At 43.3% G+C, this 18,757-nt stretch overlaps 1 protein-coding gene across 1 annotated transcript in view; it reads right to left on the reverse strand.

Moving 5' to 3' along the window:
• Positions 1–18,437, reverse strand: part of LOC149773206 (neo-calmodulin-like) — a 66,282-nt gene extending 47,845 nt beyond the window's left edge. Inside the window, exon 1 of the mRNA XM_089946634.1 lies at positions 18,269–18,437. Coding sequence (XP_089802760.1) covers positions 18,269–18,316 — 48 coding nt within the window. The 5' untranslated portion in view covers positions 18,317–18,437. The remainder of the gene's footprint in view (positions 1–18,268) is intronic.
• Between the last annotated feature and the right edge of the window lie 320 nt (positions 18,438–18,757).

The following is an 18,757-nucleotide window of genomic DNA, read 5'->3' on the forward strand; positions in this document are numbered from 1 at the left end:
AGTCTCGAACGGTTCTTCTTTTCTTGGCCTTTCTAGCTTGAAGTCTAGTGAAAGGGTGTTTTCTTCGTCGTCTCTTTCTGCCTTGTCCTTGCTGAATGCCTGACTCGGTAGCGTGCAGGGCATTTATAGGTGTGTCTCGTCGGCCTAAAATGTCTTTGCCCGTTTGCAGCAAGACATTTTTGCCTGCCCTCATGAAGGCTTCTTTAGGGTTTTGTTTGTCGATGATGACATTTTGGAGAAATTCTTTGCCTTGCGTCAGTGCCGCATCTTTCAAGGCGTGCAATCCGCGTGTCACCATCGGTTTCAACACCGGGGCCACCGAACGAAAGGCCGATTTTAACATATCTCCTAAACCGTGTCCTCGCTGTCGTGCAACCCCTCGGTACACTGGATACATGACTTACTTACGAGTCGTGAGAAAACCGTTTTCGAAAATGGAGTTTCACTGTGACTTTTCCTTTGGTGAATGGAATATTTTGTCCCACATCTCCTTTTATAGTAATGTTGACCGTGTCCAAATACGACTTGCTGACCGGCAAATAGTGAGGATGGACAAATTCGCGGTGGACGTGGTAAGTGTTTCCACCTTCCTCGTCAGCGTTTGCGGCATAATCCACTTTGAAAGGAATGACACGCAGTAACGGCACGGAGGTGTGTCCCACCACGTTGTATTCCACCACATCGGAATACACGAACATCAAATTCAGTCCTTGGTTCAGTTCTACCGGGGTACGAAAATACTTGGCAAAAGAATCGTTGTCAGAAATGACTGATAATTCGGGTTTTGTTTTTTGTTCTCCTCTCTTCCTCAGCTCCATGTCACCGCCCAACATGTCAAACAATTCAGGACAAAATAAGAAAGACATGATTTTATCCCCCTCAGGAAATTTTATCAGGAAGCGACGAGCTGTTTTGTGGTACTCCAGGGTGACACTTTTTTGGGCAGCCACCAAAGCTTTCAGAAACACGCCATTAAACTTGGTGGCTATGGTGTTGACCAAATGTTGACCACTAAAATAATAACCTGGGGGAATGAACAAGTGATAGTCGGTCCACTTTGGATTTTCTTTTGTTAGGGTTTTTCATGTTATATTTGCTATGGGTATCCATCCACTTTTGCACTTGATCGTCATGAACTTGAACCGTAAAATAATTTTGATTGGGAAGGACATTGAGGACTTGGGTCGGGTGAATCATTTCTACTAAAGCCACTTCCCAATGGGCTTCGTGATCTAAGGGGATGGCTTGAGGTAATTTGGCCGTGTTACAGCACAACGTGTTGTGGGGAAACACCTCCATGGAACTGTCACTGGGTAAGGTTAAGTAAAATTGGTTTTGGTGACTCATAATTCCAGAGTTCTGTGGCTGTCCGAAGGGATATTACTGGACGTCAGAGGCGTGTCTCCACCCAAAATGGGGTTCTGGTTGTGGTTGTTGTTGTTGGAGTGGTGACTGGCACTGGCACTGGACACAACGTTCCCGTTCGAGGAGAATTTCAGGGAGGGATTGGGAAGCAGGTAACCGATACAACTGCTCAATAAAATGGTCCACAATTGTTTGTCTCCTTGTTGCAAACTCAAATTGGCGATGGCTGCCCCGATGACACAATACACCACGAAGATTTGGCAGAAAAAGACGATTTGCGTTTTAGGCACACGTTCTCCACACCACACCCACAAGGGTTGTTTTTGTAAATCTTGCACAGAAGAACTAGGGGAAGAAGGAGTGGTCGATGTAGCTGCGTCTGCTGTGTGAAAGGGCATGATGGTCACTTCTTCTTTTTATAGTCGATGACTTGTGAAGCGTCGATCCAAGAATCGAAACTGGGTGGATATCCTTTCCAACGTACTTTGACTTCTTTGACACGTCGTTTGCCCACTTTACGGGTTCTGCGTTCGAGAATGCTTTCGATGTCGTACACGTCGTCTTCTTTTTTGGTGACACGTTGTAACTCGGGCAAATAAAACGTTCCTTTGAGCACTTCTCCGTTCATGTCTTCCAATTTATAGACGGCAGGATGACGGCCATGCACTCGTCCAGTGACGCGAAACAATTCGGTCGTCCAGTTAGGTAAGTAACCTTTGTCGAAAGTGCGTTTGGTTTTGCCAATGCGCACCCAATCTCCTACGGCCAACTCTCCACTTTTCTTGGGGACAGCCCTCGTCGGGGACGTACCGAACAGGCGCTCGAACACCAGCACTTCGTTGTCGGGAGTCACGTCTTGCGGGGCACGTCCGATGCTTCGATGGTAAGATTGGTTGTACGCTTGCACCAGGTGCGGTAAGATGTCGATGTACTTCAGAGTGTGGTGATGCGTAAAATATTTCCACATGCGTTCTTTCAAAGTACGTTGAAAACGTTCCACGATGCTGGCTTTGGTTTCGGGATTCTCGGTGGTAAAAAAATGAATGTCACGTTTCTTTAATTCTTTTTGGAAAGCTTGGTTCAGAAATTCGGTGCCTTTGTCCGTTTGCCATCGAAGAGGGTGACGACCGCTTTGTTTCAACACCCGTTGCAGGGCTCGCACTAACTTGCTGCTCGATTTGGAAGTCAAAGGCACGACCCAGGCAAATTTGGAAAAGACGTCGATGACACAAAACAAATATTTGTAGCCACGATTGTAGCTGGCCAAATGAGAGACATCGGCTAAATCGGCTTGCCATTGATGATCGATGCCTTCCACTCGGGTGCGACTTCTGGCAAACTTGCGTCGAATGGGTTTGTGCAAAGTGTAGGTAGCTTGTTCTTGTAACCATCGTTGCACTTGAGGTAAACGGAGACTTTTCAGTCGCGTTTTGGCAGCACGATACAATTTTTGAACTCCTGCGTAACCTGCAGGATGCGAGGGATCGTAGTAAATGCTGGCTAAGACTTTTTCCATTTTTTTTGTGTTGGTGTGTTAATAAGTCACCCACTCTTCGGTGATGCTACTTTGGGTGGGTCGAAAGGGTGGTTTGGAAACGGATTTACGTGTCCGATGGGCTACGGGAGTAGAAGTCGAAGGTAGTGGTGGTGGTGGTGGTGGAGGTGGCAATGGAATGGCTTTGGTTTTCTTTTCTTTTTTCGCTTCTGGTTTCCCTTCTTTCTTTTTCACTTCTGTCGAAGGAGGTGTGGACATCATCTTTTTAACCCAAGCTTTCATTTCTTCTCGTTGTGGTGTGGGGGACGGGGTCAATAAGGATGCTGCAATCTTACTCGAAATGGGAGCTGCTGACGGTGTTTGAAACACTTCGCGCGTCTCTTCTTCCTCAGGTCTTCGTGGGGTAGCATCTCTGGTGACGGTTGGGGATGACAGTAGTGGTGGTGGTGGTGGTAATGATGATGATGGTGCTGGACTTTTCATCAAGGTCTTAAAATCTTTCAGAGTGGGTAGAGCTGTTTCGTCTAAAGCTTTCTGGTGAAAGAGTTGCAGTCTTTGCAAGAGTTGACCGTACTTTTGCGATTTTTCTGTTTCGGACAAATCTTGGCGATCCATCAAGGATTGCAATTCGTGTTGTAACTGGGACATCTCGCTCAAATTGGGATTGGGAGGTAAATGCGGGGTGCGTTGTTCTTGCCACCGATGGTATTCCATCCATCGTTTGTAAGGCACTAAAGCTAGTTTTCGTCCTTCCATGGGGTTGTCAGCGGTCGATTCTGAGATCTTGGGACTTCCGAGGGCCTTTTTATCTTGCTCCCACCAGTCCTCCCAACATGGTTCCCAAGACTCCTTTCAGTATGGGGCCTAACAAGAGAGGCAAAATGCCTCCACGTTGGACCAACATCTTCTTTTTTTGATGAATGGGAATTTTCTTTTGAACCATTTTCCGAAGAACGTGACGATGTTTGCCTAAGCATTGTTTCTGGTGTTTGGACAAAGGGATCGTGCCTTTCAAAACGTTCAAACAACATTCGCACACGGTATCGATGACCTCTTTGGAGGCCGTTTGAATGAGTTTTTTTCGTAGGGGTGGAGAAGCTTTGGACAGGACAGATAACATGTCCCCATGTTTGGCTAAACGTGGAGGCAGTCCTTTCCTTTTCTTTCCTTGGGGTTTTCTGGAGGGTGACATCTTTGAGTCTTTAGGAGCACAAAAAAACACTGATATCCTACTCGGTCACAGGCCTTTTTTATACTGGAACGCGTCGCCACTGATTGTCTTTACGTCGTATCAGTTTGAGGACAGGCATGACACGTCGTGCAGGGGTACGTAACGGACTAAATCGAGCCAGTTCTTGCTTGGACAAATCCAGTAAACTTTGTAACATGCCCGATCTTTCATGGACTTTGATTTTGGGAGAAGGTACTTTGTGAGCAGCAGCCACTGCCGCTAAATTGGAAGGTCCTGCCACTGGGGAAGTTCTTTTGGGGGTCATCAACGGAGAAGTTCTTGGTGTGATCAACGTCTCTAAGTACTCTTCAGTTCCTGGTGACATCAACGGAGAAGTGGACAAACGTGAGGCTGCCGGAGACGCAGTCACCGCTGTGGCAGGTCGTGGTTTGCGAGTGTAAGGCTGCGTCCTGGCCGAAGTGCCTCTCTTGCGACTAGTTCTCTTCTGTGGACTTTTCTTTTTCTGAGGACTTTTTCTCTGTTTCTTTTTCTGGGGGCTTCTTTTCTTTTTCCGGGGTGGTGGTGTCTGGTAAGAGGAGGGTCCTGCCACTGGAGAAGTTATTCTTCTTGGGGACCTGGTCTTTTTCTTTTTCTGCTTGTGGCTTCGTTGGACTTTTGTCTTGGGGATAACTTTGGGGGCATTAGGATCCCATCTTAAGAGTGAGCGAATGATGACCCCTCCTAGAGTACCGCTCCCTCCAGGTTTCAAAATGATTTGTTTTTTGGTTTGAGTGTCGATGCGGGGATCGGCCAGTTGGACCAAAGCGACTTTGTTTCGATCGAAAAAACGTTGGGTTTGATGAGGAATCTGAATGATTCCTTGGAGTATTTGACGTGCTGTCACCGTGAACCATCGTAAGACTTCTTTGAGACTAGCTTCTAAGACACGAGCTCGTGTTTGTGGATCTTTTTCTCGACTGATGCCATACAAGGCACGAATCAGTTTGACGGGAAGATGCGACTGAAGGGACGTCATGTTCACACTGAGAGTGAGACAGACGAAAAAGGGTCTGAGGTTTTTATAGATTTTTTTCATGGGGAGTGAAATGAAGTCGAGGACGGGGACGTGTACAGGACAGGCACTCCGTCTTGGCACCAGTGGTGAAACAAGTGGGTACGAAATCGCAAATCCTCGGGAGTGGTAGGTTTCAAATCGACGAGTAAATAGGCGTGTGGAGTTTGAGTGGCATCGTCGTACGCCTGAGTCAGCCAAGGCGTTCCTAACTGTTTGGCTAAGACTTGCACTTGCGATTTATCTCGAGGGCTTTTAAACAAGACCACGTAATGCGCATTGAGACTGATGGTGCGATGGGCTTTACTTTGTTGAAACAAATTTTGGGTGATGTAAACGACACTGGCATTACGGTGATGCCCTTTGCGCGTGAACCACAATTTAATTTCTTCTTCGTCTTCTCCTAACATGTCGTCGAAAATGACCAAATGGGTTTGACGGGAGTCAGAGACGATGCCGTCGTCTTCTTTAGGAATGCCTTCCACAAACACGATGGAATCACCTTGACTTTCTCGCAAAAGGCTGTACGCCGATTGCCACTCTTTGTAACACCACACGATCCGTTGAGGGGGCCGATCGATCAAATGATGTTTATGTTCGATCAAACGTTTGACGAATACGGTTTTGCCTGAACCGCTAGGTCCAGCAATGAGCATGTTAAAGGGATGGCGAAGATACAAAGCCTCCCAACTGGCACGATCTAAGTGTTCGTCGATGACTTTGACAGTAGAGGAAGAGGGAGCAGAGACAGCAGAGGTAGCCATGATATGAGAAATGTCACTTGTGACACGAAAAACAAACAAGACAAGAGTTTATATACTTTTTCAGAACACGTTTATTGAATGTTTCAAATATGAACACGAAAGACAAAAATACATACAACCCAAATAGTGATGTACAGGAATATAAAACACAGCAAAGCGATCAAAGTGGAATATAAACAAGTGTCTGTACAACATGTTTTGGGTAACCAAGATGTCCTAGGGACAGTGTGTAATGTTCTTACAGTCTCTACATGAGGTATTGTCACACAAGTGTCCTCCCGGAATGACCTTTCAGGAATGTCCATGACAGTCCTGTCCTGAAGCGAGTGGTTGTTCTCGGTGACGGGTTCTTCTGGCACCGTCACTAACACAGGTTGAAAAGTAACTTTTTTCCTTGAACAACTCTTGTGCATACTGGGCCACTTCTTGGGTCCAAGCCTCAAAACCCCCCTTTTTCCAGTCACGAACATCTGTCCAATGAGGGTGTAAGTCACAAGCTACACACACATCGTCATACACGTCTTGGGTAGCTAAAAGTTGACGAATCTTTTTTTCCTGTTGAGGTCGAGAAGTATCCAGATGAATCCGCAAGGCTTTGAGCAAAAGGAGTTTTTCGTGACCATTTAAGGCCATGGAGGTGGTAAGTACTGATCGTAAAGAGTCCACAAAGAATCGGCTGGTAAACGAAATCCCAAAAAACAAGTCACTAAGACACACACCACTTGTCGTCCCAAATTGAATGGATACAGTTCTTGTAATAATCGATGGTAATGATCCACGGTTTGAATATGGTCATTGAGTTCCTTCCACGGAATCTGTTGGATGACATACGACATAAGTCGTGGCATAGCTGCCTGTTTTTATAGTCTCTTTGTTTCGAAAAGAATGCACGTACTTTCTAGCCAGTGATCTTCGTTCTCCAGTAGGGAATATAAATCTTGCATACTGTAACCGAAACGTCAGAGTTCGATTAGAAGTTTCCTCTTCCGCTAAGTAGATTCCACGGAAAATATGTTGGTAATCCTTTACCTCGTCTTCCTCAATGGGTTGCTCTAGGTGAATCTCGAAGTAACCAAAATGATCAACACGTGAATCACCGGGGGTCTGGAAGTATTGAACAAGGTCTGACCACTGAAACAATTTCTGACGAATCAGTTCTCTTATACCCTTCAGGTACCAGTGGTTAAAGATCTGGTGACGTAACGGATGCAATTGTTCTTTACGTTTGACTTGTATTTTGACCAGCTCTCGGTAAATGCGTTCTCTCAACTCCACAGGCAAAGCACGAATGTTCTCTTGTAAAGTATCCATGAATAGGTTATACTAAATTCTCTTTGGTCTGACACAAGAAATGTACTCTTTGCACAAACATGGTTTTAATTCATTGTCAAATCTAAATCGTTTCACCACTAATCTACACATTACAATTCGTTCAGAAGTTTCCTCTTTCACCAAGTTGACATTGCGTGAATTATGTTGGTAATTCGTTAACTCTTCCTCTGGAATTCGATGCAGTACGTTTACAATGTAGTAGATAGAATCGTCCATACCAAACCATTCCTTTTTATAACCAGGAGGTCGTTGATCAATGTCTGTCCAATGGAACACTTTCAACTCAATCAGTCCTTGTGTAGCCTGAAGGTACCAGTGGTTCAAACACCGGTGACGTAACGGATGCAATTGTTCTTTACGTTTCACTTGTATTTTGACCAGTTCTCGATAAATGCGTTCTCTCAACTCCACAGGCAAAGCACAAATGTTCTCTTGTAAAGTATCCATGAACAGATTATTATGGTAAGAAGTTGCTTCAATGTCTCGGTCCCACTAAGGGTAAGTAATGACAATTCGGTGACCATCGAGCATGTTCTACGTAGGCCGAATCTTGCGGTTCCCAGTGGTGAAGTGACACACCGCAACTGAAGCACTTGACTTTATCTCCTTCGCCCAAGTAGAAAAATCCGGCTCTGGCTAATTCTTCGGGGGTCGGTCCTCCCAGATACTTAGGCCATTTTCCTTTGAACGATTGAAGACGATTTTCAAAGTCGCAGTATTCCGACAAACGCACAGGAAACGAATATTCGTCTTTCACAGGTTCGTTTCGATGAGGGTTGAGTGACATGGGTAGGAGTTTGCTCAGGGCTGGATGACATCCGTAGGGGGGTAGACGTGAAGGTGAACATTCCCCTTTGAAACGAAACCCAGTAAAATGTCCAAGAGGACGAGCGGCATCACTTTCGCATCCCACAGGTTTGACACGCACAGCATCACTTTCCATGATAGGGGTAGGGGCACTAAAGTTCCCATGATGCTTTACGGCATCGCTCAGGTCACAAGGTACAGCATCGTACCCATCGCAAGGCTCACAATCGCATTCCACTTCCGAAGCCTCACACTTGAATTGTGCCCTTCTAAACAACTTGTTCTGTGTTTCTCTGAAAGTATTCATCTTGTTCGCTCGGTCTTGGTAGTCACAATGAACTATCGATCTTGCCTAGGGTTCCTTTTTATATACAGACCAATACCGACGTGACCGTACGGTAAGGTGAAATGATTGGGAAGTCGAACTCGCTTCTGGTATACAATTTGATAGACTTTTTCCAAGGGTCGACTGACGATGTGGTGAGTGGGTAAACGTACAATCTTGTTCGGTTGATAGGTGGTCACTTTAAAGTTTCCATCCTCTCCCGATTGCAAGGCTTCTTTCAATACCCCAAAGTTGACCACACGATTGGTACGATAATTCAGAGTCAGTCCTTTCACTTTGCACGTCGTGTGCACTTCTCCTTGTTTGTCACGGTATTCGTAACCGTAATTTTTGGGACCGCCACTGACGAAACTTAGAATCTTGTCGTCGGGATGCTCGTCTGTCCAGGCTCCTAAACGGTCTCCTTCGATGTTAGGGTGATGTTGAATCGGGTGATGGATGTAAATGCAACTGTCCGTGTCAAAGTACAGGACACGTTCCCCTAACAGTTCTAAAGCCTCGTACAATTTTAAGCGAGCATGAGCTGTCACGTAAGCCGCAATGATGACATTTCCAAAAGGGTCGTCCTGTACAAAGTCCAGATCTTCTTCGTAATTGACCAAGATCAAATCCTCGCGAACGACGTCCACGTGTTTCATGTATTTGGTTTTGTCGTGAATCATCTGGAAGTAGCGAGAAGGTTCTGTCAAATATTCCGTCTTGGGTAAACACGGTCGTTGTGCCATTTTACCCCACAAGCAATTTAACATCACTTTGGCAAACGACCGCCTGCCTTCGTTTTTCTCGATGTGGTCTAAAGTGATGCCTTCTTGTTCGTAGTATTTCTCTTTGAATTTTATTTGGTCTTCGGGAGTGTGACACCAGGAAGGATAGCCGCTGGCTTCTTGCTTCAGTTTCAAAAAGGCATCCACGTAGTCGGCGAAAATGCCTTTCTGAGTAGGGTCACCCTTGCGGTATTGTTGTGTCTTGGGAAAGTGACAAATTTCGTACACTTCTAACAGTTGGTATCCCATGTCCAGAGCTTTGAACAATTCTACGCTGACCCAGGTTCCCGTCAAGGCCCGTTCTTCCTGGGTGTGCTGACAAGGTTGGTCTTGGTTGCACGTTTCGGCACAAGTACGGCACAAGGGAAACATCAGTTTGCCTTGACAATGGTGAGGTAAGAAGGGATGGTATAGGTTCGTGGGAGGCAAAACTTTGCACTTGATCAAGCCTTCGTATTGTCGAATGTTGACCAGGTCGATGTGTTCCGTCAGCAATTGCGGGTGCCCTACAGGAAAGCGACAATATTTGCACACGTAGGGATACAGCGAACACACGTCCAAGTATTTGATTTCTTCTCCTTTCTCTTCGTCGGCTTGGTACAGCAAACAGGTGGCATTGGTCCTTCCTCCGTACAAACTATCCCTCGGGTTTAGGGGGTCCATCAGCTTGTAACTTTCCACGGCACGTTTAAACTCGGGATCGGTTTTCATACGGTGATCGTACTCGTGTTCCCACATTTCCACCACTTGGTATCCTTGCTGTTCTAACTTTAGGCGTCGCTGACAAGTGTCCTGGTACAAGTCTTCCATGGTTCGTTGTAAAAACTGATTTTTAGTGCCACGGTCAGGGTAACAGACGGGACATCCGTGAAATAAGCAACCGTTAAACTCGTACACGATCTTGGGGTTTTCTAAGTCCCAACCATCGACCGAATACGTTCCGATGGTCTTTTCGCCTCCTCCGTTGCGGGCATGCTGAATCCACTTGTCTTCCTTGTCGCACAAGTAATGTAACCAACGTAGGGCTTTGACCGAGTATTGACGTTTGACAAAGTGGGTCGTTTGAGGACTGATGACAGCCACGGTGTTTTCAGGCATGAATCGTTGTCGATACACTAAGGAACACGCTTTGGCAATGGTGCAAGCTTCTTTCAAAGGATCGACCCCTCCGTGTTCCATGAACAGTTCTCGAAATTTTCCACAGCAACGCCGTAAAATGTCCACGTCGGAACGACAATACTTTAACATTTCTTCCTGAAAGTCGAAGGGGTCCGAGGCATGAGCCTGGTACCAAGCGTAGAAAGCTTCTCGTTGTTCGGTACGCATGTTGTCGGGGTCGTAATAGTGAGCCTCAGGTAAATGGGGTAGAACGGCGTGTTGATTGGCTTCCGTATTGAAAAAGTGTGGAAAGTACCCTTTAGCCATTTCTGTCATTCCAAACGTTTTAGGCATTCGACTCAAAGGCATGGCCAAGTAGCTCATCGAATCTTTAAACTGTACTTGTCCCACTTGCATGAAAATGATTTTGGCTCCGTTCAAAGTCACTTTAGGACGTTCGGTGCCATGTTCCGTATAGTATCTGAGAAGAAACTGTCCATCGTATCCGGAGAAATTGTGAGCCATCACCGTGGCATGACGATGACAATCTCCGTAAAGTTCGATGTCCTCTTGGCTCCACGTATTGTCGATGGGGTCTAAGACCCATTGGGCAAAATCGGCTAACGTGTTTGGTCCCCGAAAGATTTTTTCACGCCCTCCAGGAATCTTGCTGCAGTGAGGGCAATGACTGAAGATAGGTTCTTGAATGCACTTCTCGCACGCTCGATGAGCCACGCAGAAATTAGGAATGTGAATACCGGTCTCTTGCATGCATTCGAAATCGAAAAAGATGAAATTGCCTTTCTTCTTGTGACTGTCCTCTTTCTCTGTTTGGGGTTGGTATTTTTGCACGTAGCATTGGTGTTCCAAGTCCACGATGTGGTGACAAATGTGACATTTTTTCTTTCCTGAACATACGTGTGCCTTGGTATTATTGGTACGTATGACTTGTCCACACGTAGGGCACAATCTCAGGAGTTGACAAGCGCATTTCTTCTGTGAACCTTGCGTTTTCAGATGTTGTTGGTAACAAGTAGGGCTAACAAACGTGCGCAGACAAGTCGAACAAGGCACTGGTTCTTCGCTCAGACAGGGTAAAGAGGCCAAACATCCTGAGCATTTCAATCCACAATGCTTGTGTTGCTCTCGATTATTATAACCATGGTCACATTTCTCACAGTAATAACTGTATCCCAGGAATCCGGTGATACTGGTAATCGTATCGAAATGGTCATCGTGATAATAAACATGAATGTATTTTCCGTCCTTAAAATGTTGGCCTCGAAACAACAGAGGCCCGCGCATTTCTTGAGGGTGCACTTTTAAGGTGTAGCGTGGAGCTAGGGCATCTTGCAATTTTTGCATCTCAGGAATGCCACAGGGTGCGTCTTTGGACAGGCCAGCTTGTTGCAACAGGAGTTCTGCTTCGTTTCGTTGTTTGGCTCGATGGGAACGTTGAATAGTGTTCCAGGTTCTTTTCCATTCTACCGTGTCGTTCTTGTCGGCATAGGTTCGTCCCACCACGATGGCACGGGCTAAACACATCTGGTCATGAGAGTTGTTAATTCGGACGAGACTCTTTTTGGTGTTGCGAAGGTCGTCCACCAATAACATCTTTTTGCGTCCAGTTCCTTGAGGAGGAGAGACGTGGGTCATGTCCAATGTGGCTTTTCCATCGGTGATGTCAAACTGGTCATTAGATTGTTGCACGTGTTGAATCTTGTCCATGACTTTGGAAGCGGTCAATTCTGCACGGGTGCTAAACTCGATCCAAACAGGGGATTTCAAACCGTCGTGTTGTATGGAAAGTCTCAAGCGATCGTCTTCTTTGGGTTGACATTGCTGCTTGAGTGCAGTGAGCAAAGAATCCCACACCTCAGTGATGAACACTTCTGCTTTCTCCAATGGTACGTCGGACTTGAAATCTTTAAACTTCACTGTGTATTTGTAAGCCGTGGTTCTAAATTTTCTAGAGGAGAGCTTTTCCGTCTCTCGAATGGAATAGTACTTTTCAGGGTTGACTAAGGGTGGTGAACTTGGTTTAGAGGGTTCTGATTCTGGTTCACTCATGTCCTCTTCAAAATCACTGGCATGAATTTGTGCCAAGATTTCAGCCCTGGTTCGAGGCGATAGATCACGTTTCTGCCTCTTACTTTCTTCTTTCTTCTCGAATGAATTAGATCGTTTCATCTTGAAAGCAAAAAGTCAAATGACTCAAGTTCAAACACCATGAGCTACTTTATAGTCATAGCAGACCAGCGTATATAAAAGGGTGTGTGTCTTGTCCTTTTACTATTCATTTCACTCTCAAGCCGAGCACAACGATGGAAGAGACTAACCAGATGGAACGTTTCGTCAGAGCTTTGCGAGGGGTCATTAGAAAATTCTCTTCAGACCAGCCTACGGACTATTCTCCTTCCTTTAGAGATAAAAGTCAAGATACTTGCTATATCTGTCAGAAGAAAGGGCATTGGTCTTCAGAGTGTCCAGACCGTCAAAAAAGAACAAAAACAGGGGCTAAAAAAGACAAAAGTCAAGATACCTGTTATTATTGTAAAGAAAAAGGACATTGGTCTCCAGATTGCCCAAAAAAGAAACAAGAGGAGTCAGAAGAAAAGAGGGATTCTTCAGAAGAAGAGAGGGATTCTTCAGAGGAAGAGAGGGATTCTTATGAGGAAGAAAGAAGACAGGTGAAGAAAAAGAAACAGGAGAAAAAAAGAAGAAGGGAAGAAAGCGAGGAAGAGGAAGAAGAGGAAAAGAGTGTGACGGTGAAAAAATTCAAAAAACAGAGAGACTAAACAAGGAGACAGAAGAAGTGAATGAACTTTTAATTAAAGTGTTGTGTTGTGAATTGTGAATTGGATTGTAAAAAAATGGAGAAAAGAATAAATTAATGATATAAGGTAAGTGTCTTTGAGTTTTGATTTCAAGAAAAAGAAGCTACACTCACGCACTCATACACAGACACGTACTATAAGGGTAAAATGGGCTGTTGAATATTTTTTTGAGTTATTGGCAATTTGAAATTGTATTTCTTTTCGAGAAATGTGGGTGGCCCTGAAAAGGGCCTTTTTTGGTGCAGGGGTGAGTTTAAGCAATCAACTTTAACTGCCTTAAGCCTTTGCCACGGCCAAGGCCTACTTCTGGACTACGTAATGATGATGATGATTGAGTTGAAATCACTAAGGGTGGTACGGTAGGCTTAGTCACAGGGTTGACGTGTTTAGCTCGGGAAGGTCGTATTCTCTTCGGTCGTGATAAAGAAGTCTGATACATTTGTTTCAGACTTCTTAACTCCGCTAAAATGTCCAACAGTACCGTGACCGTTTGATTTTCACCCTCTTGTTTCTTTGCTGCTACTTCTTCTTGCTGTTGCTGCTGTTGTTTTTTTCTTACCTCTTCTTCTTGCTGTTGCTGTAGGAGAAAAGCTTGTTCCGCTTCCTTTTGTCGTTGTATAAATTTCTCCAATTCTTCTTTCTGTCTCTGTCTAAAATTCTCCACTTGCGGTAATGAAGAAGGTAACGCAGGTTCCGGAACAAATTCTTGCGAAGAGAGAAAATCCACAAAATCCCAATTCACCTCTTCTGAAAGTAAGTCCGGGTTCCCTTGGGCAGTCTCCCCTGCTGGTGCACCCCAATGGATCGTTTTCTGAGTTTCCGTCATGTTGAATCACTGTCGCATAGATTGACTGCACACAAGCGCTAGCAAATCTATATTGACTACGTGACGTCACAGACTGCTCTCTTCGGATTGGATGCGGCTGGCTGAATTTTGTAACGCGTGTTCGGATTGGTGAATGAACTCAATTCGTTTCAATCCTACCTCTGCCTATAAATAAGCGCCGTTCACTGCATTGATTCACCTGTTTCTCGGAGCCTCAAGATGTGGACCGACGTTCAATCTTCAACCCTTGTGTCAACAATGATGTTCAGGACGGACATGCTCATGTATGTCCGGTCCAAGTGGACTGTTGTTGATAGGACAGATACAAGTCTATGGATGAGGAGAGTTTATATAGAAAGACAAGGATGTCTGAAGAGGGTACTTGTGTATGGACCGGCAGTTAGAAGGAGTTTAAGAAGAAGAAGAAGATGTGAGAGATGCCATCTATGTTAATATTAATATTAACATAAACCCAAAGGCCCTTTTCAGGGCCCCCATATTTCTCGAAAAGAGATAGTCTTTGAATTGCCTACCCCTTTTTTAAAAATTTTTTTTAAAAAAAAAATCCCATGTTCCATTCCCCTTGTCCCTAAACAAGCCCAAACTCTATTCCCCATGTTAAATTCCCCTTGTACGTAGAGTGACCCACGATTTATCGCCATGTTAAATTCCCTTGTACGTAGAGTGACCCACGATTTTTCGCCATGTTAATTCCCCTTGTACGTAATCTGACCCACGATTTTTCGCCATGTTAAATTTCCATTGTACGTAATCTAACCCAGGGGGGGTCTGTAATGCTAATTCCCATTGTACGTAAAGTGTCCCCCTTCACTACTACCCAGGATTAAGATTGAATTATGTGATTCTGAATGTTCCCTAAAACAGTCTTATCTCTGCGGAAATTGTAAACTTTCCCCATATGTTCAAGGAATCCGTCCGCTACTTTTATTTCACAATTACAAAGGCTTCCGTATCTTAGATATTTAAAACTCAAGATTATTTAAAACTCAAGTATTTTGATTCCTTTCTACTATATTTGCCTCAGGCAAATATATTGGCATTTTCTAACGGATTATAGTCCAGATAATGTAAGATGTTTTCCTGAGAAGAAGCTCCGATAATTTTACTGAAACCCCAGCCGGTCATAGGTATTACGCCGCTTTTACTAATTGCCGTACGCTTTTCAAAACCGCAGATCGGTATTTCGCGCCACGTATTAGAATATTTACAAAACTCTCTGTAAATGCATTATCTCAGTTCCAGTAGCCTATTCCAAATATCCTTGTCTAAGTTATCAATTTGTAGGAATCTTTTTTGTGTAGACATATTCATACTTTTGTCAAATGAAATCATCGCAATAAATTATATTCTTAACTGGCAGAAACACGTTGAGAATGAGTGTCGTTTGAGGCTATGATTCTTCTAAACGTTTAATTAAATTCCTGCAAGTTAAAAACGGTCTCCTGGAACTCATTGCATGCAGTTCTGTGTAACACACGTATTTTTAGGGTGGATGTCTTGACATCGAAAAAATTCTTAATTGTGAGTAGTTGTCCCTAACGTCTGAGAAAGGTGAACACTTTCCAAGTAATCAGACTTCTGATAGCATTCAGATACCAATTGTTAAAAAGTTTATGTCGTAGACGATGGAAATTGTTGTCTGCATTTTGCTTGTGGTGGATTCTTAACGGGATCTTCGACAAATCCATTGATACCGTTTTGACAGCAGAGTCTTGTTATGTGCTTGCACAGCAACTCTGTTTTGTGACTATTTTGCAACCGTCTTCATTCAGTCTTTAATAGGATTCAGACACATCTGGTTACTCACTTTATGGTGGACTGGATTCAGCTGTTCTTTGCATTTCAATCGAATCTTGACAAATTCTCGGCCAATGCATTCTTGCAGTTCCGAAGAGAAAATAGAATCCCCATCTAATTGCGAAGAATGCAACACGAGAATCATATTTTGAAACCACTAAAGAAAGGTAGTAACAGCAAAGAGGCCATCTGGGAAGTTTACATCACATCATCACATCTGAAACACTCTCTTGGGTCTCTTAGTCCTAAATAGACAAATCTTGTGCAGGATAAACATTTAGGAGTGGGCCATTCCAGATATTTGGGCAGTTTCCCATTGAACATCTGGAGTCGACTTTCGGGATCGCAGTAGTTAAGCAGGGCCAAGGGAAATTTGTATTCTTTTTTACTTTGCGATTCCCGATGAAGCTGTTGTGGTGGCATTCAGAGTGGTTTGTAAGTACATGAATAACATTCATAGCTGGCCATAATAACTGCGAGTAGATCAGCAGGGTCGTGATTCATCGCTTATGTCGCAGCATATGGCATCACTCTTCTCTCAAGGTACCTCATTGAACTAGAGCTTATTGAACTTGGAGTCAGCAGTAGGTCCACCAGACAGTTACTGTGTTGAATTCAGCAATCTTATTGGGTGTCTCTGGTCACAATTATCTATATATTTTGTAATCCTTATATGCTCTAGAACTGTATCAATGTGGTAATACATTGTGACTGTGACGTCGAACTTGCTTCTCTTAGACTTTTTTCCAAGGGTATCCTGACGATTTGGTGATCTGATAAACGTACTACTTTGCAAGGATAGAGCGGATTCAGACCAAAGTCTTGATCTTGACTTGACCTCCAAGGTACCATTGACTGGAGCGATAGAGTAGTGTAACTCTTTTTACTTTGCAGTTGTCATGATGCTTTCAGTTTCTGTCTCGGTTCTGGTAGCCGTAATTGTTAGGTCCTAAACCGGCAAATCTTGTAACTGTGTATTCTGCATGTTCGTCCGTTTAAACTCGTAAACTTTCGTGTTCGATATGTGGATGAATGTTTCCAAGGTGATCGACGTACACGCAACTAATGGTATCAAAGTAAAAGACCTGATATCCTAACTATTAAAATATATAATTATATTTTAGAAAGATATTGGCTATTACGAAATTCGCAAATTTGATACTACCAAACTGTTCGACTCGTTTTTAATTTAGAACAATACTTAGTTTGGTACTGAGAAATTGACCACACCCCCTCACAAAGCCTTAGGATCCCGCTCCCTCTTAGAGGCGAAGCTTGTTTGACGTGAAGATTAACTTTTCCTTTGGCCATGTTAAATTTATCGTTGGCTTGTTGTTGTTCAATTTTGTCCAGGATTTTGGGAGCAGTTAATTCCACAAGTGTACAACAGTCTATCCACGCAGGAGATTTCAAACTATTGTGAGTGACGGGTAGTCTGAAACGAGCTTGACCGGTAACCTTAGCATTGTCCTTCAATTTCTCTAACATTGACTCAGATAAAATTTGAAATTATGAGATCCTCCTTTTCTGTTGAAATTTAAAAACTGAACTCCTTACATTTAACTGAGTTAGCGTAAGCTGCAGTTATAAATTGTCAGGAAGGCTCCTTCTGTGTAGATGGAATGTAGAAATAATATTTTTATGCTATCAATTGACTTTATTTCCTGAAATTTAATGCATTTTTTAGTCTCCGCCATCGATTGCACATTTTTTCTGATTGTTTTTCAGTCCCCTATAATGTCCGTGCCAATTGCAGAATTTTAGTACTACATTGTAATTTAGGCCATTTAGTCTAATGTTCTTTGTCTCTTTATGCCTCACCATGTGGTGTAAGTTAATATCAACAGCGGAAGAAAAAACCCATTTACAATTGGTTTTCAAATACTAATATCTTTACTTCTACTACTACTACTACTACTAACTACACCATTACTACAATCTAAACTTGCATCCCCTTTTCAGATCACTTCCTAACTGTCTCAGTAAACCTTTATTCCCTTATATAAACTCCATATATTGTAACTCTAAACGATGTATCCTATCCTATAAATTGAAATTTACCGCACAGAAAAAAATATATCCGAAAAATTTGTTGTTATTTTGTGTTTATTTTAAATTAGTTTATATCATTTGTTTGCACAAAAAGACATTTGCTGGTCAAAGACCCTTTAGTAAAGTGTGTCCACCTGTCTATACTCTCTATATGCATATTCCTTTCTTCAGCATATACTACTGATAACAAGTGTAAAACCGTTGCTGCTCTTGATGATACTGACGATGACGATGACGATGACGGCACATAAAATGCAAAGTAAAGAAATTCTCAGTCTTTATCCGAGAGACATGAAGTGTGCTCGGAAGATGACACACTGTCTCGTGTTATAATGTGTGTTACATATAGAAAATATCTATGAAGTTTGTTAAATTTGTCATTTTTGAAGTTTTATCAAAATAGAGACAGGTGTAAACAAACGAGAGAGAGAGAGAGAGAGAGAGAGAGATTTCACGTGTTCTAATAATTGGTAGTTGAAAATAAGACTTTACAATTATTGAGTATTAAACACGTTACTCACTATTGCCACGCTGTCATACATATAATATTGAACTCGTTCCATCTCCATTTAGTATATGAATAGCGCTATTTGTTGAGATGGTCTCCTATTATACACACACCTCGTATCCTATTCTACACACAAACGGTCTCGTATCCTATACATGCACTGTCTCCGATTCTGTGTACACAATAACATAAAATGCACTGTAAAACTAATTAGGTATAACCATTATATTTGTTAACGTGAAATTGAAGAACGTAACTTTTGTCTCTTATCGCTATATACAATTACTTGGTGACCTCTGGGTTATTTTCTTTGGGGTTGGTTGGTTGGTTGTTGTCAATTCGTCAATATATAGCATGTCGTAGTCCAAGCATATAGTAAGAGAAAGGCAGAATAACTAACCATATATATAAACATCCAGATATTTCTTTAATTCTTTCTTTCTTTTTCTGTATCTGTGTCCCGCTCGCCAAGCAAGAGGTCGCCAGTTCCAAACTCGCGGAG

This window comes from Sinohyriopsis cumingii, unplaced genomic scaffold (genome assembly GCF_028554795.1).
Source record: "Sinohyriopsis cumingii isolate HCF-2022 unplaced genomic scaffold, ASM2855479v2 utg000813l, whole genome shotgun sequence".
Classification (NCBI taxonomy): Eukaryota; Metazoa; Mollusca; class Bivalvia; order Unionida; family Unionidae; genus Sinohyriopsis; species Sinohyriopsis cumingii.